This window comes from Polypterus senegalus, chromosome 8 (genome assembly GCF_016835505.1).
Source record: "Polypterus senegalus isolate Bchr_013 chromosome 8, ASM1683550v1, whole genome shotgun sequence".
Classification (NCBI taxonomy): domain Eukaryota; kingdom Metazoa; phylum Chordata; class Cladistia; order Polypteriformes; family Polypteridae; genus Polypterus; species Polypterus senegalus.
Window position 1 is genome coordinate 162,416,098 of NC_053161.1, and position 26,761 is coordinate 162,442,858.

Below are 26,761 nucleotides of genomic sequence, written 5' to 3' on the forward strand. Positions count from 1 at the left end.
AAGGTTTTCTCAGATTTTTTTCATGACTAATTCAACTTTTCAAATAAGGTGACTACTAAATCATAATCTTAACAAAGCATCCCCCATACACATAATATAAACCTCTTTAAACACTGACCAAATGATTCCTGCTTGCTGTGTCCATGCCAATGTATGCAGAGAACACAGTCCACTCAATGTGTGGCATCAGTGAGTTGTGGTGTTATGGGTCCACAGCTCGTTGAGCAAAGGCCATTCATTTTAAATAAGTAATCGATGCGCTCGCGGCTTAGCGAGGGGATGTTGGGCCATAGTGGGCCGCGGGACGATCCGTAAGGTGTGGGCGTTTCTCACCTAGTGCACAGGTGAGGAACTGCCCACATTCATGATTGTCGCGTGGCTAATGCTGCAGCTGCTGTGGCCCTCGTCATTTAAAAAGAAGCGCGAGTCGGTTGTGAGGGGGAAAAAAAATGGAGAGAGAAAGGAAAGGAGAGGACGGAGGTTACCGGGAGCAGGAGAGGAAGCAGGTCGGTGAAAGAGAGAGCGCGAGCCGCGAAGAGCGAGCGGACGGGCGAGCGAATGAACGCTCGTGGACAGCTGCGTGGAAGCTGGGGTGTTAGGCCGACACCCAGGTGTTTGTGTTGATGTCGCTCCCGCTGAGCGATCAGGTAGCGGGAGTGACCAAGGGAAGGCGACTGGCCGCAGAGAGGCCATGGAAAGGCAGCGGAAGTCTGGAGACTTGGTGCTGGAACCCCAACGTGGCGACCTGGCCGTTGTGGGAAACCAAGTTCTCCAGGACTGGGATGAGTGCCATACCGGAGCCAGGGATCGGGAGGTCTCCAGTTTCGTGTGTGTGCGTAGAAGAGGGCAGCTGCAAAGAGCGTCTTGCCTGCTGCTAGGCCCAAACGGGATAAGCAGGTGAGACGCTAATAGAAATGTTACACCGGATTTGTTGTTTTAAAGAAACTGCTTCCTGAACGAACATTTTACCTCTGATTTTAAAGGATTATGTTTTTCTATTGGTTTTAACCTCCATCTTTTATTGGATTATTTATTGAAAAAATAACTGCACTATTTATTGGAACACTGTTTGGTTTTGGTGGACAGTTTTTAAATAAAAACACTGTTGCACCTTTTGTATACCTTCCCCTTGCTCAGTAATTTGCCTCCATTGACTAGCTCACTCGGTTACATTATCGACGGTGTTGGGTTAAGGGTTCCCAAACAGCCATGGGAGCGTGGAGCCAGAACCCACATCGTCACATGAGTTTATCAAACAAGAATCCAACAGTAGAGAACTTTTTAGCAAGTGTAGAGTGTCATCAATGAACTCACAGATGGTGGTCAACAACGGAAGGTCATATCTGACGAGTTTTAGGGCACTTTTTAGTGTTAGACCCTGTGGGAGACAATTTGGTTTTGAATTAAACCAGTCATGAGCAATGCATATTCTCATATCAATCATTCAATTATTTCTTTTTGTTGCGTGTGTCTCTTGTGCTTCTCCGTTTGGTGGATTATTATTATTATCATCATCATCTATTTTATCAACTTTAGGTAAAAGAATGCTGCCAAACTAAATTGTTATGAATTATTTTAGGCCCTTAAGCTTAATGTATATGAAAGGCAAATTATGGAAGGGAATATTAAAGGTGAGATTGAGCAGCACATGGTAAGGACAGGCGTTTGACTGAACAGTCAGCATGGGTTCAGAAGAGGAAGGTCATGTTTTACTAACATGCTGGAATTCTGTGAGGATGCAACAAAAGGATACGGTCAAAGTGGAGCTCATGATATTATTTACCTGGACTTTTATTTGAGAAGGCGCCACATGAGAGGTTGGGCAACAAACTAAAAGAAGTGGCAGTTCAGGGTGATGTTTGTAGACGGGTGCAAAATTGGCTCAGACACAGGAAGCAGAGGGTGATGGTGTGAGGAATCTCATCAGAATTGGCTGATGTTAAGAGTGGTGACCAGCAGGGGTCAGTGCTAGGGCTGCTTCTATTGTTTTTTTATTTACTTTTTTTTTTTTAGAATCCATTAAATCATTACAGAAGGACTTGGACAGCACACAGGCTTGGGCAGATTTGTGGCAGATGAAATTTAATGACAGTAAATATAAAGTATTACACATAGGAAGTAAAAATGTTATTAGTTTTAATATACAATGAGCGGTGTGAAAAATCGAGAGTACACCTTATGAGAAAGATTTAGGAGTCATAGTGGACTCTAAGCTATCAACTGCCAGACAGTGTTCAGAAGACATTACGAAAGCTAACAGAATGTCAGGTTATATAGCGCCTTGATCTGTGGAGTACAAGTCACAGGGGGTTCTGCTCAAGCTTTATAACACACTGGTGAGACCTTTGTGCAGTTTTGACCTGTTTGCTATAAACAATTCCATAGAAGAGAAACTAGGCTGATTCCAGGACTGCAGTATATGACTATATGGAGAGACTGAAGGAGCTGAACCTTTTCAGTTTAAACATACAGAGATCAAGACAGGGCATGACTGAGGTGTTGTACATTATGAAGGGAATTAGTGGATCAACGCTGTTACTTTAAAATGAGTTCATCAAGAACAACAGAACACCTTAAGGGAAGATTTTGCACAAACATTAGGAAGATTTTGTTTACACTGAGAGCCACAGACACATGAAATACATTACCAAGTACTGTAGTGTGTGATCGACTTGATGTTACTTTAGAGGAATTAAGTGAATAGGACTGTGAGCTTTGTTGCGCTGTTCTCATCAAAATCTTTCTAATATTCTAATGCTGTAACCTATGTCACATTTATGACAAGTCAGCATCCATGGCATTTAGGGAAGAAATTTTAGAAAACATAGAAGAGAACATAGGAAAAAACCTTGGTTGGTCACCCTCTCCTTTCACATCTGTTAAATAAACACATCATTACTTTCCCAGAATTAATTTAATCCAGTTCAGGGTCATGATGAGTGGAGATGTTCCTGCCACCCTTGGACGGGATGCTTGTCCATCAGAGGTCCTACTGCCGCACACAATTCCAGTTTGAAATTGCCAGTTATCGTACACATCTTTATGTACAGTTATGTCCATAAGTATTTGGACAGTGACACAGTTTTCATGAATTTCTCTCTTTACGCCACCAATGGATTTAGTAATAATAATAATAATAATGTTTTATTTATGTAGCGCCTTTCATACACTCAAAGACACTTTACCATTCAATAAACACATTAACAAGACAGTAGAAATTACATACACGAAAAAGAATAATACTCATTGAAAAGATGTGTTTTTAACAGAAGTTTAAAATTAATAATAGATTTTTCCTCATGAAGGCTGAGAGGAAGAGACTTCCAAATTTTAGTTACTAACCTGTGTTTAGATACAGTGAGTAAGTTAGCATCCGAAGATCTTAATGCACGGGCAGGAGTGTAAGGAAGCAGCAGCTCAGACAGATAATGAGGGGATAAACCATGAAGGGCTTTAAAGGTGAGAAGAATAATTTTATTTTTGATTATTGAAGAAACTGGTAACCAATGCAAATCATAGACAGGAGTGATGTGAGCAATTTTTTTTAGTGTGTGTAAGTCAAACGAGCAGCAGAATTCTGAACATACTGTAATCTATTGATACATTTAGTCAGGAGGCCATAAAACAAATCATTGCAATAGTCCAGACGGGTAGTGATGAAAGCATGAATGAGTGTTTCAGTATCCTTCACACTGAGGTAAAAATGCAGATGAGCAATGTTGTGAAGATGAAAAAAGGCTGTCTATACTATTGAACTAATGTGTGATTGAAAAGTAAGGAGCTAATCAAAGATGACACCCAAATTACGGATGATGCTGAGGGTTCAACCAGGATCCCATCAACGTCAATTTTTAGCCCACAAAGGGTAGAAAGGACAGATTTGGTACCAACTAATAAGATTTCTGTTTTATCAGGATTGAGTTGTAAAAATGTATCTGTCATCCAATGGCTGATTTCCGGAATGCAGTCAGTCAGTGCAACAGGTGAAGATGTTGCAGTGCATCAACGCTTACATAAAGTTGTGTGTCATCGGCATAGCAGTGGAAGTTCAGACCATACCGATGAATAATCTTACCTAATTGGAGCATATAGATGTTAAAGAGGATTGGACCTAGAACTGACCCTTGAGGGATATCTTGTGTGACTGAAGTAGTGGCAGATTTGTATTCCCTAATGAAGACGTAATACTGGCGACCACTGAGGTATGATGTGAACCAAGAAAGAGCAGCACCAGAGATACCAATAGCTGAAAGATGGGAAAGTAAAATGTTATGGTTAACTGTATCAAACACTACGCTCAAGTCAAGAAGAACTAGAATAGCGGCCATCCCAGAATCTGCGGTTATAAGGAAGTCATTGGCTAGTTTAAGTAAAGCATTTTCAGTACTATGTAGGGCTCTGAATCCCGATTGAAAAGGCTCAAGCAGGTTATGCAAATGTAAATAATCATCGAGTTGAGCAGCAACAACCTTTTCTAAGATCTTAATCATAAATGGAAGATTAGAAATCAGGCGATAAAATTTTAGCTGTAACAGACCTGAGCCAGGTTTTTTTTTTAAACAGGGGTTAGGGTTACAACAGCAGTTTTTAAATCACTTCGAACAGCAAAGGTGCAGAAACTACAGTTGATAAAGTGAGAAATGGGGGCAGAAAGTCTGTCAGTGCAAGCCCTAATCAGTAAAGCAGGGGCAAGATCTAGGTGACAGGTAGATTGATTTAATTTAGATATTACTTCAGCAATATATGTTGGTGTAGTAGGGTTACATTTAAATAAATAAACTGTAGATTTAGAAGTACTGTATAATCAGTCGACAGAGGTGAGGAATTGTTAGTAGAGAAACTTTGATATACGGTCATAATTTTTGACTGAAAATAGTCCAAAAATAGATTACAGTGCTCAACAGAGAAATAAGGATTTTTAACAGCAGGTTGACAAAGTCTGTTAACTGTATTCAAAAGAGATATCGGGCGACAAGTACCAAAGTCAATAAGAGTGGAATAGTACTTTGAACGTTCAGCCGATAAGGCACATCTGTATTCCTTCAGGTGTTCGGTGTAAGCCAGGGTGTGAACAGCCAGATCAGTCTTTTTCCAGAGTCTTTCCAAGTGGCGACCAGCTTGTTTCATGGTACGCATTTCTGCTGTAAACCATGGAGATGACTGGGTAGTAGGAACAACCAAGGGTTTAATTGGTGCATAATGATCCAAAATTTGAGAAAATGTGGAATTATATAGAGATAAAATCTGCATAGGGCAAGACAACCCAGAAACATCATGGAGACAGGATGCACCGACAAGTGCACCAAATGTTCTTGATATTACAATAGGTTATTTTTGATTTTAAACTTATTTTAGGGAGAGGATAAGTGAAGCTAAATTCAACCATTTGAAATAAAGCAATCATTATGTTATTGAAGTGTACGCTTTCAGCTTTAATTTAAGGTTTCATTTAATTTAGCTTAAATTTATGTTTAATAAAAATATTGTATGAGCCGCTTAGGAATGACAGACATTTTTCTGCATAGCTCCCCCCATTTCCAGTGGCTCAAAAGTATTTGGACATTTGACATTTGGACAAGTAAAACAAAAAAAAGTGCTATTCATGCAAGTAAAAACAGTCCATTATTGTGCTGAAAAAACAAATCAAGCCCATCAGAGAGATAGCAGAAATACCAGGGCCTCATGTGTAAATGATATGTATGCACAAAAATGTTGTGTACGCTCATTTCCATGATCACTTCCAGATGTACAAAAGCTACGCACATTTTCACGGCAGCCTCACACCATGCATTTGCACTTTTCTGCTTGGTTTTGCAAATTGCCGACTCCCAGTGTGAAAGCAATACTATAGTTTGTGTTGTTTCCCTCGTTTTTCTTATTTGCATCAATGAAGTGGGCTTTACCAAATACATTGAAATTATTTGCATTTTTTCTATTATAAAAGGAAATCCTGAGATGAGAAATTCTCAAAGATCATCTAAAGTTCCGCAAAACAAGAGATTTTGCAAAGTCCTGCCCTCCTCTCAAACATTTACAACCATGCACACAGTACAATCATTTCTCATTCGTGTGCTCTCAGCTCCTATAAAAGTTTACGTTTTGCACACTAAAATTCGTTTAAGAAAAGTACTCAGTTTCATCCTTTAAAGATGCTTTTCTGAACAGTATTTTTAGGCATACAATCTATTTGTTTCCTTTGATGTGGTCCTTTTATGGACAATAATTTTATACATTCAAGATGACATGTCAAAGACTAAGTGAAGAAGAAAGGGCAGCGCATCAAAAAAGAGGCCCAAAAACATTAGAGAGAAAAGAATAATAATCTAAGTGCAAATTTGGAAAATAAGGAAAGTAATAATCAGCCCAGAACAAATGGAATTGAAAACCTAGCAGGTCCAAGCGGGGTCAGAAATAAAAGACAAAGAGTAGAAGACAAAGTAGAACATTGTAAAGAGGCAGAGCAGGTTATAGAATATGAAAGTACTAAAATTCAAAAGTCTCAAAAAAAATGATAGTAAAGATTGCATGAGCACGAACAAACAGAAATTATTAATCAGTGAAATAAAGGAACAACGAAAAGAGATTGAATATATGGACATAGGTGATATGTCAGAAATATGTAGATATTGTAAGGCTTTAAACTTTAAGTCGGAGACTTGTAGATCGTCTAATTCGTGTTGCCATCAGGGAAAAGTAGTGTTTCTTCCCAATGAAGAGGCGTATCCGTGAGAATTAAAAGATTTGTTGTTTGGTGAAAATGAAACCCAGAAACACTACAGGCAAAATATTCGAATCTACAATAATCTGTTTGCATCATTCAATGCTCAGAACATAGCTTTACACAACTCACGACCATACGCAATGAGAATCTGTGGTCCTGCAACAATTAAAGTTACTACAAGTTTAATTTTGAATTGAAAGAGTTAAACGATCGGACATGTTAGAAATTCTACAGCCAATAATGGATACAAATCCATACGTCCAAAAGTATCGCACTTTACATGAAATGTATCTGCAAAACACGGGCAAAGAGGTTTTCCTGGGTTTTGGATTTGTTGTTTGGTGAAAGTGAAATCCACATAAGCGTGCGGCAGAGACGTGAAGTGGCTGGCGTGTAGTGCAGACAGGGGCGTTGGCAAACGAAACGAGCAGACATTAAAGTAGGTATATTACGTTTTACAGAAAATTTGTTAACTTCGTTTAAATAATGTATACGGTTAATAATTAAACATGTGCGAGCAGCATGGTGGTGCAGTGGTAGCGATGAGCTGGCGCCTCGTCCAAGGACTGGTCCTGCCTTGAACTCAATGCTTGCTGGGACTGGCACAACCCTGTATGGGTTTGGATCTACTGACTCACAAAAGATAGTAAGAGTGATGAAAACGACAGAGAAAAGTGTAGGTAAAAAACAAACTGAAGTTTAAGGCAGGTATCAAAATGAACAGTCGTCAGAGCCAAAATGGAGATTAAAAGTTCAGTCGGAAACAAGAACAAGGATTTGTTAACACTGAAAATAAAACAGAATCTTTCTGATTCGCAGAATGAAAGTGTTTGCCCATCAAGCTCAAATAATTCTGGGAAACAACCCTGAAAATGGCTGATACGATTAATCTAAAATGGCCTCACAGAAAGATGGAAGTAAATTTACACATTTGTAAATACGCATGATACTCCAAAATAAATTTGGATTCCCCTAGAATCTAGAAACATATTGTGCCATTTAGGAATGGGATAGCATGCATTTTCTGGTCCAATTTTATCAATGCATGTTTGCAAGAGTTGAGATGTAAACCATGCTGCATTCCTCTTTATCGTGTCACCTCCTCTAAACAGATGATGGATTAACTGAAGTGTCCTTACCTTTCGGGTCATAGCTTGCACTATGTTCTAAAATTAAAAAAATACAGGAATGTTACAAAAATTATTGAAACATCTCTTACTTTATATAACCAATGTAAGACTGTCCGCACCTTGCATTTTTTGCCATTTAAATACCAGCAAAGCCGCCACTGTCACGCAGACAGCAAACAACGACCAGAAAGCCAACATCCAGCCTGAGACTCCTGGAGAAAAATCTGCAGAAGGAGGAAAAATGTAAGAAGACTGGAAATAGCAGAAGGAGTGTCGGCCAGACACCAAGTCGTACAATATTAGCCAGGCTGACGACAGGCAGAAGTGAGGATACAAGACCAGTGAATGGCTAACACACAACTGTCATGCTTTGTTAAAGTTTCCATCCCCAGCATTAGTTTTTTTAATTTATTGCTACTGATTTTCGTAATTTATTTTGGGATATTATAATAGTAAATTGCTAAGAACAATTGATAATACACATTTTTGTTAATTTCTCTTTTTTGATAATTTTCAATCTTATTGTCATTTCTCCATGTCTGTTCAATTTGTCAATTTTTTTTTTCTTTCTTCTTGTCTGTGGAACCTAAGGGGGCAGGTCCCCTAACAGTGCAGCTGTTATGTACAGTATCAGCCTGGGTTTCATCTTAAACTTAAACTTACATTTTAGAGCTTAACTGGTGAAATCTGAGATTCTCCAACAATCAAATCTACTTAACTTACCTACATTCCTTACGTTAACAACTTACTGACACTCCTGGGATAAAGGGGTCCACAAAAAACGTTGATAGGAAAAGTGTGTCTTCTCCCTTTTACCTCCTCTTACTTGAATGCTCTGGACAACCCTCCTCCTTGCATGCACTTCATAATCTCACTTCAACTATCCCTATCCGTAATCAGCCATTCATGTCTTTTCCTAGAATGACTTGGAAACACCAGTGACTACCAGATCTCGCTACTGCCAGTGGACCTCATAGTTCCTTGTTCTCTTGATCTTCAGATCTGCCTCCCCAGTTTATATGGGTTATCATAATCTGACATCACCCAATGAGTTATTTACCCTGCGATATGTGGTCTTTATGACTTGAGCACATACCTTGGTAGACATTTTCATCTTTTCACCCCTAGGATTCCTCACATGTGATGTGAGAATATTTAATTGTGCTTAAGCAATTTCCTTATGGGTGTTCACTATTCATAAAAAATGAGGCTTATTTGTACTCTTCATGCATCATTATAGAAAGCAATTCATTAATGAAAATGTAACAATAAAAAAAAGAAATTGAGGCAAAACATCAAAGTCAAATTAGCTTACACATCAACCAGGAGTTCCATCAAGTCAGAGTACTCACAGTAAAGGACAACCTCTGAATGCCAGTCAGGTTTTGGCTCTGTACTTCTCATCAGACAGGAGAACACATTGAACTCCTGCTTGATGGGGATGATGCTGTTAACTCTGAGAATCCCCCCCTTGTCCCGCTCTTCCGTTATGTCGTACTCAGATGTCATGTCCACTCCATTCATGTCTCTCAAGGTAATTTTTGGTGTGGTACCCCACTGCTCAGACTTGCATTCCAGTCTTGTGGGGTCTTCCTCTGTAACGCTGATGGAAACAGAAGGCCGAGCTTCCAAAGCTATGGAAGACACAAGAAAGAGAAAACCTGAGCTTCATATAGAGAAAGAAATTTCCATTTGGAAACAGGACATCAGTGAAATCCTGCCATGTTTTGAGCCGGATACTGCAGCACTCTCCTGTCTCCATGACCCTGTACAGTAAATGAATGTTGTCATCTCATGACAGATATTTTCAGCTACATTATGGTGGCATGTCTGAGTTGTTGACCATCACAGCTCATAGTCGAATTAAGCTGAATTTCATGATAAACCCCAAAAATGGCAGGTGACCAAAAACATTTTCTTTCTTAGCATATTCAACCATACAACATCGTCCCGGCAAATGCGTTGCAGTTCAGATACACTGACAAAAGTCCTAATACTGGATTCGTCATCTTTACCTTCTTCTTCTTTTCATTATTATTATCTCTATTATAAAATTAACAGACAGTTTTACACAGCTGTTGTGGTGTGACATTTTGTAGATGAGTTGATAAATATTTTGTATGTCTGCATTTGTAACTTAGACTAAGCAAATATAATATTAGTGTTACATCACGGATAGGAACAGCAATGGTTTAACTAACCACCCCTAATTAGGACTGACTGAAGACGTTTATGACAGGGTTGGGGTAAGCGCCTCAAACCAGTTTGGCAAGTGATTATCTGCAGGACCCTCTCAATCAACCCACGGACCCCCCCCAGATTACCTATCTGGCAAGCATCACCTCAACAGATGGTATTGGTGGCAGGTGAGAAAGGTATTGTGTGCCACCATTGGCCTGAACTATGGCTGTTTGAGATGGGTTTGAATTTGAAGCCATTCTGTAGCACGACACTCTATTGGTGTAAGGGTTTGGATAATGAACGTATAAATTCTGTTGCTTTGCCCCTTCATCTCTCTCTCTCACACACAAAACATCATGACAAGGAAGCATCTCAAACACCATGGACTGAAAAGAAGACCACACTGAGAAGCACAACTCGGCAGCCATATTGAACAGGCATGATGACTGTTCTGAAGAAAGCCATAAAATGAGGACTTAACCAGAGACATTTTAAGTAACTAACAAGTCTGTGTGCCGCCTGAAACTACACATCAGGATCTAACAGGTTGTATGGTTGCCAATATTCACTTGTACTTTGCTTATTATTAATATTTTATGAATATTATCAATATTACATTATTTAAAGTGTAACTCAACTCCAGTTTGTCTTTTACTCTATGAAGTTGTTTGAGGTTATAAGATGTAGAAGGGAAGGTGTGGAGAAGTTAGAAAGTACAACACCTTAGAAACAGTGGTAATTCTGTGAGATCCGAGGCATTCTGATAAAGGCTGCATATTAATAACACAAAAGGGGAAAGCAGAGTAATAGAGAACTCTATGAAGGCAGAACAACATAGAAGCTTACAACATTAGAATACACTGTTTACAGATTTATTTATTTTTTTAATTCATGAATATTGATTCTACTAGACTTTAACTCCACTGGATTCTGAAATGTTTGATTAGACCAACTGCATGTAATCTTCTAGAATGGTGCATCTTAATTATAAAGAAAAAAACTTTGAGGCGGGTGATCAAAGTGTATATAACCATACTTTTTAAATTAAAAACAAAAATAAATAAATTTTAAAAATGACAGAAGAGTAACCACACTATTGATAATCAATACTCACCATAAAAGAACATGCTGTCAAAAAAAAGATGAAGAGATAAAATGCACACATCTGTCTCGGTTTTCTTAAAACTGAGATTTCTACTGAATTACTCTGGGCATTAAGGTGCATACACATAGTGCCTTGTAATGGCAGATACATGATAGTCATCTCCATAATTAATGAATGAATTATTAAGGATAAGATTGAGCAACACCAGGCAAGGACAGCAGTTATTCTGAACAGTCAGCATGGGGTCAGAAGAGGGAGGTCGTGTTTTACTAACATGCTGGAATTCTATGAGGAAGCTTATGATATTATTTATCTGGATTTTCAGAAAGCATTTGATGAGGTGCCACATGAGAGGTTGGGCATGAAACTAAAGGAAGTGGCAGTTCAGGGTGATGTTTGTAGATGGGTGCAGAATTGGCTCAGACACAGGAAGCAGAGGGTGATGGTGTGAGGAACCTCATCAGAATTGGCCGATGTTAAGAGTGGTGACCAGCAAGGGTCAGTGCTGGGGCCTCTGCTATTTTTAATAAATATAAATGATTTAAATAGGAATACAAGTAACAAGCTGGTTAAGTTTGCAGATGATACCAAGATAGGTGGATTAGCAGATAATTTTGAATCCATTATATCATTACAGAAGGACTTGGATAGCATACAGGCTTGGGCAGATTTGTGGCAGATGAAATTTAATGTCAGTAAATGTAAAATATTATTCAAAGGAAGTAAAAATGTCCACCTTATGAGTAGGATTTAGGAGTCATAGTGTTCAGAAGCCATTAGGAATGCTAACAGAATGTCAGGTTATATAGCGCCTTGATGTGTGGAGTACAAGTCACAGGAGGTTCTGCTCAACCTTTATAACACATTGGTGAGGCCTCATCTGGAGTACTGTGTGCAGTTTGGGTATCCAGTCTACAAAAAGGACATAGCAGTGCTAGAAAAGGTCCAGAGAAGAGCGACTAGGCTGATTCCAAGGCTACAGGGGATGAATTATGAGGAAAGATTAAAAGAGCTGAGCCTTTACAGTTTAAACAAAAGAAGATTAAAAGGTGACATGACTGAAGTGTTTAAAATTATGAAGGGAATTAGTCCAGTGGGTTGAGACTGTTATTTCAAAATGAGTTCATCAAGAATATGGGGGCATAGTTGGAAACTTTTTAAGAGCAAATTTCACTCAAACAGGAAGGAAGTTTTTCTTCACATAGAGAACCACAGAGAGTTGGAATAAGCTACCCAGTAGTGTGGTAGACAGTAAGACTTGGTAGGGATTTTCAAAACTCGACTTGATGTTATTTTAGAAGCATTAAGTGGGTAGGACTGGCAAGCTTTGTTGGTCTGAATGGCCAATTTCTGCCTAGATTCTTCTAATTGCTTGATGGAAAACTGTGTATTTTCCCTCTTGTAGAGTCAAGTGCGTTAAAAATCCACTTAGGATATGTATCTAATCCATTTAAAGCAGAAAGTGAAAAACTGAACCATAGGCAGGCACAGGAGAAGTAGGCAGCAGCAGATGGAAATGGGATGAAACATTAATGAGATGGACAATAATTGGGTTTGAAAAATCCAAACTGTGCACACCTCTAATATACAGTGCCTTGTGACTGGCAGGGGACGCTCCAGCTCCTCAAACACCCAACACAAACAGGCTCAGACAGAAGCATAAAAACCCAGAGAGTCTTTATTGTGGAAAACTCTTTGACAGTCAACAATTCTCACCACAATCACGAATACAGTAAAGCACACTAGCAACTCTTTGTCTTCTCTTGTTCCCTTTCTCACAGTCGCTTCCTCCTCCACTCTTCCTTGCAAGCTTCGTCTCCTTCCTCCCAACTCTGGAACCCCTTTTATCTACCACACAGGAGTGCTTCTGGTACAGGAGCCCATGGTGTCCGATGCTGACTTTTGATTACATTTTATGATACAGGTTTTTATGTTTAATTTTTGCTTTCCTTGTGTTAATTATTTTTTTTTGATGGATATCAGTTTCTTGTCGAGCCCCATAGGTATCAGGTAGGAAAAATAAAAATAATCCATTCAAACAAATTACATAAATCATTCAAACGGAATATTTTAAATTTTGTTCCCCGACTCTTATTTCAGTAGTTATTTATTTTTGCTGGCATACAGTTTAATGAACTGGAACAGGAAGCATGTAGTCAGCTGATAGCTTCCATCTATTCTCCACTGTTCAGTGCCATAATTGACTAGATTTGACAATTGACCGCTCAGATTTAGTTTTATTTTCTTCTTGGACTCAAATATTTGGATATACTGAAGGTTGTGGCGGTCAGGCACCAAATTATTATAACTTCGTCAACACTTCAAAGTCTGTTAAAGAACAGCAGATTGTTTCACCGTAAACACTGCAATTCTTCTTCCGGGTTCACTGAACTGTATGGCAGAAAAAAAAAAAAAAGAAGAAGCTAAAAACTGGACTGCAAGGGCTAAAAAGCTAAAAAAAATAACAATACCGTATTTACGCGTGTACCACGCAAACATTATTTCCGGAAATTAGCATTAGAAAATCAGGTGCTCGTCATACACGATGAAATGTAATTCTGTAATGTTTACTTCTTCTGCTTGGGCTCGCTCGCGCTTTCTCTCTAAACTCATCCTATACAATCACAATGTGCGTCGTACACGGGGCAAAATGATTTTCTCGATTTTCTTTGTAAAAATTAGGATGCGCATCTTAAACGAGGACGCGTGGTACACAAGTAAATACGGTAATCTGTTTGAATTTGAATAATTCGTCCAAACAGATTAGAAATTTGATCGAAAGGATTAATAATTCGTTCAAACAAATCATTCATTTGTTCAAATGGATTAATAATTCGTTTGAACTTTTTTATTTATTTATCTTTTCCTGTAGTATGGAAATGTTTAATTTTTCCTACCTGATGCAATTTGTTCAATTGGATTATTTTTACTTTTCCTACCTGACACCTACGGGTCTCCGTAGTTTCTTCACAGATCTTTTCATGTTTTCCTATTTAAGAATGCTAACATTTTTTTGTGCTGTATTTGTTATTTTTATGCCGCATTATATTAATTTTATCAATTTGAATAACATTTGTAATTATTTACTGTTGCCTTCATTTTACTTATCGCCGCCATGGTGTACTTGTTATTGGGTCTGGTGGCCATCTTGTTCAGAGCACAGCACTGTCACTGATATCTCGTGATGTTCAGAAGTGCACTTCATGATGTCATCAGCCGAGGGGTATTTAAGATGGGGATGCACTTCTCTTGGCAATCCAAGATATTAGATTACAAAGGAAAAAAAGATCTCGTGCTGTGTAGCTAGTTGTTTTTTGGGACTTTTTGGTTCTTGGTTTTCCTCTCCAATTCATTCTACGAGTTTGTTTTATGTCTTTGACTCTGCATTTTTATTTTCCTGGCTTTAAATCCTTCACAGATGTTTTATTTGTGTGTGTAGTTCATAATTACTGGCAGAGCTCACACCAGAATATCTCTGCACCATTTTGTTTTTGTGACAGTTGCCATTTTCTATTGTGTGCTGTGCTGTTTACTGTGATGGCACTGGTGGCCAGTCGCAGAATGCAAAGGTCACAGGACTTATAATATCATTGAATCCTTCTTCTTTAAGGTGTCAATGAGTAAAGTTTAGTGTCCTAGTTCTGACCGCTTATTTTCACTCTAGTACTTTAATGTTTCTTGTTTAGTGCAAGAGATGGCTGAAATGTACAGTACCACCAAGAAGACTCAGTGTTAGGATTCCCTTTGTTTTTTTTTTCTTTGTTTACTATCAGATTTTGATGATCATCTTACTGGGTTCTTGATATAATGCCTTTCTCTCACGGCACCATGTGACCAGCAGGGGGCACTGCGGCACCCCAAACTCCAGACACAACCACAGTGACAAAACTCCTGCATTTAAATTAAAGGGTAATTATAATAAATTACCTTAAAAAAAAGGGTGTCTTCAAAATAATAATCACAACACAAGCACAGCTCCATAGGTGAGCTTTGTCCTGTTTCACCCGACTCCAACTCGCCTGGATGAAGCATAGCGGCTTCCTTTCTGCTGGACCTGGGAGTACTTCCAGTGCCATCACACTGCATCCAGGAAATACTTCGAGGTCAGGTGAAACCTCCCTCTGACAGGAGAGCCTGCATACAGCAGCACCCCCTGGTGGCACCCGAGGACCCTAACATGGCATCCCACCAAAGCGTTGTACTTTGCAGGGCCACTTTATATTTTTTTCCCCATTGGACATGAAATATGTCACGTGAATTTTGACCGGCAACGTAATTGGTCAGTTCATCTACACTCTGGTTCCACAGTCACAATTTGTGTCACACGGTTTTAAACAGAGTGATAATTTATAGGTTTACTTGCATCTGCTTAATTTCATTTTTGACCGGGAAGATATTAGCATATATGGTTATACGTGTTTGTTGCAGGTTATAACTAAATAACGTGTATTTAAATAAAAAAAGTCTTCATAATTATTATATTTATTCAAGAACACTGTAATAGCCTAATATAAGACATGCAAAATTAAAAAAAAAAAAAAAAGAAAACTCATGGGCCATTTATTCTCACTCCTTAAAAAATACAAAATGAACTGAACATGAACTAGTTCAAAATTGAAATGGGGAACTATGAACGTGAATTTGTTCATTTTAATCGGTGTGAACTGAACTTTGAGCTAGATCTTGTGAGGTGTGAACTTGCACAGCACTGAGCATGACAGAGGCATATGGCCACCCAGCAGAGAGTTGCGGGCCTCACATGGTCTCCCTTTGTCCATCCCTTACAGTGCCTGGTGAAAGCATTCATCCCCCTTGCCGTTTGACATGCTTTGTTCCATTACAATCTGGAAATGAAATGGATTTTCATTTGGATTTTATGTAATGGAATTAACAATCTAGTCCAAAAGAAAATAAAGCACCTTGTATGTACATAAAAAAACAAAAAAAACAAGTTTAAAACTGAAACATTGTGAGTGTATATGCATTCATCCCCTTTGCTTTGAAACCCCCACATAAGATCTGGTCCAGCCAATTAACTTCAGAAGTCACATAATTTAGTTGATTAGGGACCACCAGTGTGCAAACACAGTGTCACATGATCTGTCATATGATGTTTGGAACAGACCTGGGGCCTCATGTATAAACGGTGCGTACGCAGAAAAATATTGCGTAAGAACATTTCCATGTTCAAATCGCGATGTATATAACCTACACTTGGCGTAAAGCCACGCACATTTCCACGGTACCTCATACCTTGTCATACGCAAGTTCTCCACTCGGTTTTGCAGACTGGCGGCACCCAGTGTCAAAGCAGTGCTACTGTTCCTGTGTGGTTATCCTTTCTTTTTTAGATCCACATCCCTGACACTGCTTTATAAATACACTGAAATTAACTGCATATTGTTTATTAGTTTAATGCATCTGATTGTAATTGTAACAATATAATGGTCCACAAAATGGTCAAACTATTCCAAATACCATAACTACTTTAGCGTTGTTACTCTCACTGCACCACTCGGAGTATTTATATCACTGTATCTGAGTGTGAATCAAAGCTCTACAGCAGCTGATCGGAAAGAGAATTATTGGTATACAGCATCAAGCATACGCTGCCTCAGCCATGCTGTCTATTGAACTGCACTCATATGACAAATGTTTCAGAACCTTTCCTGTACAGACCTTGCAGTTCAGAAACAGTTTCATCCCAAGAGCTCTAAATGCACTCAATCAGTCCATCAAGTGCTCCTTGTAGAGCTGTTAGTATTAATTAGTACAATCACCTCACTGTAAACTTGCGATACAGTTATAATGTTGCACAACCTGAGCCACTTTATAAACTGCGTATTTACATATGATGGCGATATCATTTTAAGATGAAATGCAGCAAAATATTTTTATTATATTATACAGATAAAACTTTAACTTTAACTACACAGTGCCCGCAGCGCTAGCGATGAGCTGGTGCTCCTTTCACGGATTGTTCCTGCCCCACGCTGTATTCTTGCTGGTGCTGACGTGACAATGGAAGAATAGATGGATAGAATAATTAAACATGTACTATGAAGATATTTCAATGTTCCTTAAAAGTTTTGAAGAATCGGCGTTCTAAGCTTACAGATGCCTTAACGTCTATTACAGAGCCGATTGTGTGGTGATTGGGTATTTTTAGAAAGAAAAGTAAGGACAGGAATTTGAGGTTAGTACGTTTGAAAGAAACAGTCTTGCTACAATAAAGTATTTCATTGAAGGTAGCGCATGGCGCAGCAAGCATCTTGCGTGAAACATGAACAATCACTGCACCACCATGTTCCCATGTTTAATAACATGCTTTAACTCCTATCATCATGAAAATGATATCATGTATACATCTCAGCATTTTAGTTATTCAGAGAGCTGTAATATCACTAATGTAATGGATTCTGTGTCCTGTCGGAGGAAGAGAAAGCGCCAAAGCATGTAGTGATTCACACACATAGAGAGCACATAGAAGATCAAATACAAGACAAACCATTTAACGTGCTACTTTAGTTACGATATGATTGAGAAACTAGTAAATTAAAAGATCTTAAGATTAATTTTATAATGTTCTACTTTAATGACAAAATAAATTACGTGATTAAAGTGGAAATGTGGAGATTAAAGTTGACATTTCATGGTTTTTCCCCACTGTGTGCCTATTTTTCTTTTCTCTGTACCCTAATAAGCTTTCATATGACACTCAGACGGTGGGCTACGCCTCACTTTTTCACAGCGACTTTGATATCTGACAACTTTTTTATTTCGGGCACTGTGCGACTTTGTGAACTTGAGCTTTCGAGTTTCTCTGACATGCTATGTCACTTGATCAACTTCCTTTTGTTGTTCATACCACTGTTTAAACCAACAAATAGTAAGTTTTCTTTGCCTCCACTTGGTATTCACTGAAATTCTTCTATTTTCCCCCGTGCTTTTGCCATTGCCTTTTCACAGAAGGCTGAGCTTAAGGGCTATTTATATTGATTTGTATATTCAAAGAGGTGTAATTCTGGGAGGAGTTGGGGCGGGACAGCAAGCGCATTTTCACGCTGACTGGAATTTATGTAGTGAAACGTGGAAGTTGGCATACGCACAGATTTATGCATCTGGATTTTTTTGTGCGTAAGCACACTTTCGCTTTTGTCCATATGCCATGTTATAGTGCAAATTCTATACATTAAGCTCCTGCTCTGAAAGACCCTTGACTCTGCAACACCACTAAGCAAGCAACTTGAACAAAATGGAAAACATATGGCACCACTACAAACCTGACAAGAGAAGGCTGCCCACCACAGCTCACAGACTGGGCAAGCAGGACATTCATTAATCAGAGATTCACCAGACACCAAGGATAACACTGACCACTTAAAGCTGTACACTCCACAGAGTGGAAGAGTGGCGAGACAAATGCCATTGCTTAAAGAAAAAAAATAAGAACACACATTTGGAGTTTGCCCAACAGTATCTGGAGGACTCCTCAATCACATGGAATAAGGTTCTCTGGTCAATTTAGAGAAAAATTTGGCCATCATAGTAAATGCCATGTGTGGTGCAAACCCAACACTTCCCATCACCACGAGAACACTATTCTCACAGTGAAGCATGGAGGGGATAGTGGCAGCATTATGATGTGGGGACAGGAACAATGTTTAAAACTGAAGGAAAAATGGGTGGCAGTAAATGCAGGGCAATTCTTGAAGAAAACTGTTTGAGTCTGTCAGAGATATGAGACTGGGATGAAGGTTCACCTTCCAGCAAGGCAATGAATGACCCCCAACATGCTGCTAAAGCGACGCTGGAGTTGTTTAAAGGGAAACACTGAGATGTCTTGGAATCAAATCCCAGGCCTCAATCCAATGGAGAATCAGTGGCATGACTTGAAGATCACGGCACACCAACACAACTCATCAAACTTGAAGGAATTGGAGCAGTTTTGCTTTGAGGAGTGGGTGAAAATCCCAGTGGCCAGATATGATAAGCTAACAGAGACATTCAACGCGAGACTTGTAGCTGGAATTGCAGCAAAAAAGGGCTCTGCAAAGTATTGACTTCGGGTGGGGGCGGGTGAATAGCTAGGCACACTCAGGAGTTCTGTTTATTAGCTTAATTATTATTTGTTTCTAAACAAAACCTATTTTGCCCCTTCCAAATGGTAGGCATGTTGCGTAAATCAAATAGTGCTCAACCCCCAAAAAATCCAATTTTAATTCCAGGCTGTGATATGGCAAAACAGGACAAACACCGAGGTGGATGAATACTTTAACAAGGCACTGTAAAGTATGGACAAGGCGAGACTGCTTCCCAGGGCCAAGTGCTTCCCCACTACACTAGGTGGCCATATGCCTCTGTCAGGCTTCCCGTTCGCACAGCAGCAGGGCTGCATGGGAGGTGTAGTTTTGGTGGGTAGCCCTGGTAGGATCCTCTGGTGCCACCAGAGGGTGCTGCTATATGCAGGCTCTCCCATCACAGGGAGGGTCCATCTGACCTGGAAGTGTTTCCTGGATGCAGTACGATGGCACTGGAAGTACTCCCAGATCCAGCAGAAAGGAAGCCGCTATGCTTCATCCAGGCGAGATGGAGTCGGGTGAGACAAGACAAAGCACACCTGTGGAGCTGCGATTATTATTATTATTATGAAGAAACATTTTTTTTAAGGTTATTTATTATAACCACCTTTAAATTTAAACCCAGGAGTTTTGTCACTGTGATTGTGTTTGGAGTTTGGGGTGCTGCAGTACCCCCTACTGGTCACATGGTATAGTCAGAGAAAGGCCATAAAATCAAGAACCCAGAAAGACGATCATCAAAATCTGATAGCAAACAGAGAAAAAAATAAAATAAAAAACACTTTATAATGTCCTCCTGATCAGGAAAGGGTCCACTAACCAACCTGGTATGGATGCCCAGAGCTGTCTTAACAGCATCATAGGCCGCAGGGACCCCTGTTTTGGTAGCAAAATGTTGTCAGAAAAAACGTTGGCCCCTATTCTCATGGGGCCCCTGGGCAACTGTCCAGCGTGCCCAGTGTGCCCATGCATTAAGAGAGCCCCAAGGATGCCCATCCACCCACATCCTTCAATTAAAAAGGCCCCCCAGCCAGATAGGGAAGCATCCATCTTGTCTAAGATTCCAGCAAATGCTTGTCCTCAATTACAACCACTTCTTATTACTTTAACATGGGCCCTAGTGTGTGCTTGGTGTGTGGGTGTGTTTGTGTGTGTCCTGTGGTGGGTTGGCACCCTGCCCAGGATTGGTTCCTGCCTTGTGCCCTGTGTTGGCTGGGATTGGCTCCAGCAGACCCCCGTGACCCTGTATTCGGATTCAGCGGGTTAGAAAATGGATGGATGGATGTTCATCTCCTGGTGTTTGTTGCCTGAAAACACTCCTTGCTACAAATTGAGCTACAATATATATTTTATTTTTTCTTTAGTTAATAAATTGTCTTTTTTTGTTTACATTTTCATTACTTATAATAACCCCTGGAGTCCAGACTTAATTTACTTTAATAGACTTAACACAAGCCCTACTGTTGTGTGCATAAGATAGAGATATACTTCTTTACCATCGTTTATCAGTTTTTTTTCTACTGTCGATTTTCTGCTCAATGACTAATTTTGAAATCCACTGTTTGCATTGAATCATCTGACATAGAACTGTGGTAAAGATACATGTATTATAAATCGCTGTTCACTTGACAGAATCACCATTAGGGTTAAAAGAAACCAATGGAATAACAATTTCATTGTAGGATATGATTAACTATATCAAAAAAAAAAAAAATTAAATTGTGATAAGGCAAGAACTCATTTGACTAAAATAAAAATAAATCCCACAAACCAAATACTTACCTGCCCAGGTGAGGCGTGAAAGATGCACAAAAAATATCACAAAACAGCTCCATCTCGAGTGGACCTTCATGCCTGCAATAGAAACAAATGTGACTGGAGTCTGAGCGACCATGAGCAAATATTAGCAGAACCAGAGTCTCATAAGGTTAACCAGATGGTGCCTCCAATGGAACATTCATTCATTTTCTACCGCTTCTCCGAGACAGAGTTATGGGGGAGACAGTTTTACACTTCCCGCGATGCGTCATCCAGCCGACGCTACTGCTATCAAGCGGTGTACTGTTCATACTTGCGCGCTTGTTTTTGTAAATCTGGAAAATTCCACCAGGTGGCAGTGCGAGATAGCATTACGGTAAGAAGAGGTTCGGCTTCACCGTGTTGTGAATTGCCTAAAGCATTAATCCAGGGGTGCGCCCATTCCAGCAAGCATTGGGAGCTAGAAAGAAACAAAATCCCTGGACGGGACATCACCTTATCGCAAGGAGAACACAAGCACTCACATACACTGGCGTTATTTTAGCGTTAAATTTTAGCGTTACCATTGTCTTTGGAAGGAAAGCACAATGTGGAAACCTACCAGGAAAAACATGCAAACTCAAGGCAGGGAACACAAGGGCCGCGACTCACTGCGAGACAACAGCGCTACTGCTCTGCCACCGCGCCTCCCCGACATGTGAGATAGATGGATACTTTATTAATCCCAAGGAAAAATTCAAAGTGTTCATTATTTAAACTAGGTTAACGATTTATCCGTAAAATGTACTTTAATGTATTTCATCATGAAAATGATATCAAATATAAATCTAAGGATTCTAAATGTGTAGAGAGCTGGAATATCATATATTTAATGTGTTCTGTGGGGCGATTGCTGCTGTCAGTTCAGTAGGAAGCCCCAGAAGCGCGTAGTGTGTCTGTTTTAAGATGACGTTTACGACTGTGTACTTTAATGATAAAATAAACTACGAGGTTAAAGTGGACACTTCTAGATTAAAGCCGAAATTTCCACTTTAATCACAAAATAGACCTTTTCACTGTGTCCTTACTTTTTACCGGTGGCTGAAATATGATGTAGTGAATGTGCAAAAAAAAACGGTATGTGAGAACTTTAAAATGCATCGTGTCATTACGTTGGGGAAAAAGCGACGCTTCAAAAAAGCACCACGAATGCATTTGTATGTCGGCATTTTGCTTTACCACATCGAACCATTCATCAAACACTGAAGCGGGCACATCGGTCCTGTAGGATCTTCAAAGCAGCTTTCTGTCACATGTGGATAGTAAACAGAGACTCTGACGTCACACTCCGACTTTATCTCACTGCGCCCCCCGAGTTTTTGCTGGTACTGCAACTCGGGCATGCGTCGCGTTCATTTCTGTAGTGAGGCCCATACTTCGTTTTACCTCAACCACACTTGCTAACTCGTGCTGTGAGAACCCAAGGGGTTCCCAGTTCATCTGGGAGATATAATCCTCTCAGCAAGCTCTGGGTCTTCCCTAAAGTCTCCTCCCAGCTTGTTGTACCAGTTAAATCTCCACAGAGAGGCATCTGTATCAGTTGGCTCCTCCTGATGCGGAGGGTCAGTGGCTCTACTTCAAGCCTCCCCTGGATGTCTGCACTTCTCACAATATCTCTAAGGGAGAGCCCAGCCACCCTGTAGAGAAAGCTCATCTTGGCGACTTGCACCTGCAATCTCATTCTTTTACTTCTTACCAAAAATGAGAGAACATAAATCAACTGGCAAATTGAGAGCTTTATCTCTAACTCAGCTCCTTCTTCACCACTACAGATTGGTATAACAACTGTATAACTACACTCACCACCCCATTCCATCTATTGATCTCACCATCCATTTTCCCCTCATTTATGGGCAAAACCCAGCGGTACTTAAGCTCCTCTACTTGAAGCAGTAACTCACCTCCCACTAAGGAGAGGACATTCCACCTTTTACCTATTGAGAACAATGGCCTCAGATTTAATGGTGCTTATCCTCATCCCTGCTGCTTCACACTTGGTCCCAAACCTCCCCGATGTGTGAAGGAGTTCACAATCAGATGAAACCAACAGGGTCACGTCATCCGTAAGAAACAGTAATGCAATTCCAAGTCCACTGAACTGCATCCCCTCCCTTCCCCTTCCCGGGTGAGCCTTGATATCCTGTCCAGGAAAATCACAAACTGGATAGGAGAGAAAGCACAGCCCTGGCAAAGTCCCACACCCACTCGGAATGGTACTAATATTTTTCCAAGTATGTGGAGACAGTTCTCACTGCGATTATACAGAGACCAAATAGCCCTTATTAGAGGCCTGAGAACCCCATACTCTCCAATCACCCCTACAGAATCTCTTGAAGAACACAATGATGCACCTTCTCTAAGTTCACAAAACACATGTAGAATGACTGGGTGTTCTCCCATAGCCCCTCCAGAATAATCATGAGGGTAAAGAGCTGGTCCACCGCTCCTCGGTCTGGACGGAATCCACATTGCACTTCCTGGATCTGAGGTTCCACAACTGGACAGAGTCACCTTTTTAGTACCCTGGCTTTAACTACTTTAACATGGCCTTTTTATAACTTCATTTTAATCTTAATTTAACTTAATCCTGATACTCTATATGTTCAATTTCCTCAAAATAACTATTCATGGTGGCTCTAAAATCCGTACTGACCCCTACTCTCTTTTCTGTTTCTTTTTCCGGTTTCTTTGCGGTGGTGGCCTGCGCCACCTCCACCTACTCAAAGCTTCATGATGCTCCAACAGTGATGGACGGATTAAAAGGCAGAAGTCTACGTGACCATCTTCATCATCAAGCCCTTCAGTGAGAATCCTAAATCCAAAGAGGACTGTTTCATTTATGTTAGGTAGAATGCCCAGAGGGGACTGGGCGGTATCATTGTCTGGAATCCCTACAGATTTTATTTTTTCTCCAGCTGTCTGGAGTTTTTTTTGTTTTTTCTGTCCCCCCTGGCCATTGAACCTTACCCTTATTCGAAGTTAATGTTGATTTTTTTGTTTTATAATTGTGTCTTTCATTTTTCTATTCTTTAATATGTAAAGCACTTTGAGCTACTGTTTGTATGAAAATGTGCTATAGAAATAAATGTTGTTGTTGTTGGCATAACTGTTCCCAGGGAGACTTAGAAGTGTGATCCACTGATAGTTAGGGGGACAAGAGGGTGCTCTTTTAAAAAAAAAACAACAAAAACTCTGGTCTCCCACTCCAGAGGTATAGTTTCAGATGAACATGCAACACTGAAAATAGGACAAATTATGCGATTTATAAAAAAAAAAATATGTTTGCTAAATGCAACATATAGAATGTCTACTTCAGAACAATTTGTATTTTTATACATTCAAGATTAGGAGTACAGTATTTAATGATATCAGCCACTATAGTAGAACTTGTCTCAACAACCTAAAACAACAGTGAATAAGCTTATCAAGTGCTTACTCTTCCAAATCGATTACATTTGTTTTGATACACCCCACCTTAAGCGTGCTCCCAGTCAGCCCCACCCAGGCACACATTTTTCCAAACCATCACTCAGTCATGTTTTGAGTGAAACTCCAAATAGTGAAATGAGTGTAAGACCTCCAAAACAAGGACCTTCCCCGGACTACCCAGCTAAGTCTCACCCCAAGTCAGTCTGTCCCCAACTACCACCTGCAGGCTTCAGCCTACTCGGGCCCAAAATGAAGAACTGGCTTTCAAAGTTCAAAATAATCTTTGAAAATACTTTAAGAATTCCAAAATACATCAGAAATGCCTCTCTTGGGAAAGGAAATTGTAAACCTCAGGCTAGGTAAATGAAGAATGTATTTTATATTTGACTTGAAAGATACATAAACAAAAGACTTGTCTAAAAGACCAATAAAATGCAATCAAGCCACAATACACAAGTCAACAGAATCAAAAATCTAAGAAAATCAAAAAATCCATTCCCACTATGCTCAAGACAATCAATGAATCACTGGGACAGAATGGACTCAGCAGCGGAGAAGTCAGGACAGCTTGGCCTCCTGGAGCTCCAACCACAAGACACAAAAATGTCTGAATATTTAAAGATGAAGATGCCAAATAATACATGACAAATAAGCACAACATAAATGATACAGAAGCATAAAAATAATAAAATAACCCAAATAATTAAAATGAGAATACATATAAGCCTCTGAACATAACAAGTTCTTTCTACCATACAACACAAGACTAAAGTGAGATTTTGTTGTTGTAGTGACAGTCAGAGGTCCAAACGTCTACCACTGTAGGTTAGGAGAGCAAGTGGGAGTTTTAATTCACTACACTGATATGAAAACCACATTTCACTGTCCAGCAGGATCTTGTTCTTGTAAACCTGACATTTACATACAATCAACTTTATTGTCCAAAGACCTGAGGCTGAAGGAGCAGGCGGTGGAGCAGGTTAGTAGGTTTGAAGTTCTTAAGCAGAAAGACAGAAAGTTCCACATGCTGACCTTTGCATTAAAAAGCCCATCAGCGTTTATCTCTGTTAAGGACACTCAGGAGTTTTAGTACTGAGACGGGCGTATCAACAGTCGTGCTGTTTGTAAATCAGTGCTCACTTTTAATACGACCATTTGAGTGAAATTCTCTCCCTGTGAAAAGTGAAGTGAAACTTTCTTGGATTATTAATCAAGCAAGTGAAATAATTAGCATCAACCAATTACACCTTATTTTGAGGGGACACTGGTGCATGCGTATCACGGACACTCCTCGCGGTTCACAAACAAATACGCTGCTGTTCTTTGGGTGACTCTGTAAAGCGTCCTTAACATGTGAAAGGTGATATATAAATAAAGTGCATTATCATTATCATGATTAGAACTCAATATTAAGAATATTAGAAGGAATGTTATTACCCCCACTAAGCTATAGTTAGAAAGTTTTATTAACCAAGACAAAAACTCTTCATACCAGTAGCTGTAAATGTCATAAACAAAAATGAAACGTAAATCATATATTCAGATATCAAACTTTGATAATTTCTACCTACAGTACATTTAACTATTTAAACTGTTATTTACTTTTATGGGTGTTAATTTGAACTTATAACTGTGTTTACTGTACTTTTAACTTTTGACACATCACAGATCATTTTCTACCATGTTAACCCTTAAACCACCACATACTTGGGGGTTAATGCACCCCTGGATGCCAAATACTTTTTAGCTTTACTTTAAGTAAACATCACAGTTCACAAAGAAAATGTGAAATTTTACCGGAACACATTTTTTTTCCCCATGCAAAGAGAATCACAATTACTGCAACACTGATCATTTTACACACTGCAAATGAACTGTAATAAACTATTGCAACAATCTATTATTATATGTTCAAGATGCAACGGACGCCATTGATGAAATTCAGTAAATCACCGAGCCAACTGCGCTTGAACTGGCTGCACGCAAACACACAGAGGTAAATGCCGATGACTGCAGGCTCGTCTCGTGCAGCGGCTGAATCCCAGAGACAGTGCTGCTGCAGTTCTGCCGGGGCCGGCAGTGCTCATGAGCGGGCTGCTCAGTGAATATACAGCACTGAATGATCAGCTCCAGCGTGCTGACAAATTGCTCTGTGAAGCAGATACAGCCAGTTGCGGGGTTCAATGAATGTACGTCGCCGAATGTGTGTCGCCGCATTTACTTGGCTTCGGCGTGCTTCCAAATTGCACTGGAAACCGACTCTAGCCGGTTGTGTCATTCAATGAATGTACTTTTCCGAATATACTCGGTTCCGGCG

General features: G+C 39.8%; 1 protein-coding gene across 3 annotated transcripts in view; it reads right to left on the reverse strand.

Annotated features, from left to right (window-relative positions):
• Window positions 1-26,761, reverse strand: part of LOC120533245 (NACHT, LRR and PYD domains-containing protein 12-like) — a 151,419-nt gene that overhangs the window by 117,988 nt on the left and 6,670 nt on the right. For all 3 annotated transcript variants that reach the window (XM_039760022.1, XM_039760020.1, XM_039760023.1), the window contains exons 2-5: window positions 21,001-21,072; window positions 9,204-9,485; window positions 7,971-8,075; window positions 7,861-7,887 (exon numbers count right to left, since the gene is read on the reverse strand). In XM_039760022.1, coding sequence (XP_039615956.1) covers window positions 7,861-7,887; window positions 7,971-8,075; window positions 9,204-9,485; window positions 21,001-21,070 — 484 coding nt within the window. In that variant the 5' untranslated portion in view covers window positions 21,071-21,072. The remainder of the gene's footprint in view (window positions 1-7,860; window positions 7,888-7,970; window positions 8,076-9,203; window positions 9,486-21,000; window positions 21,073-26,761) is intronic.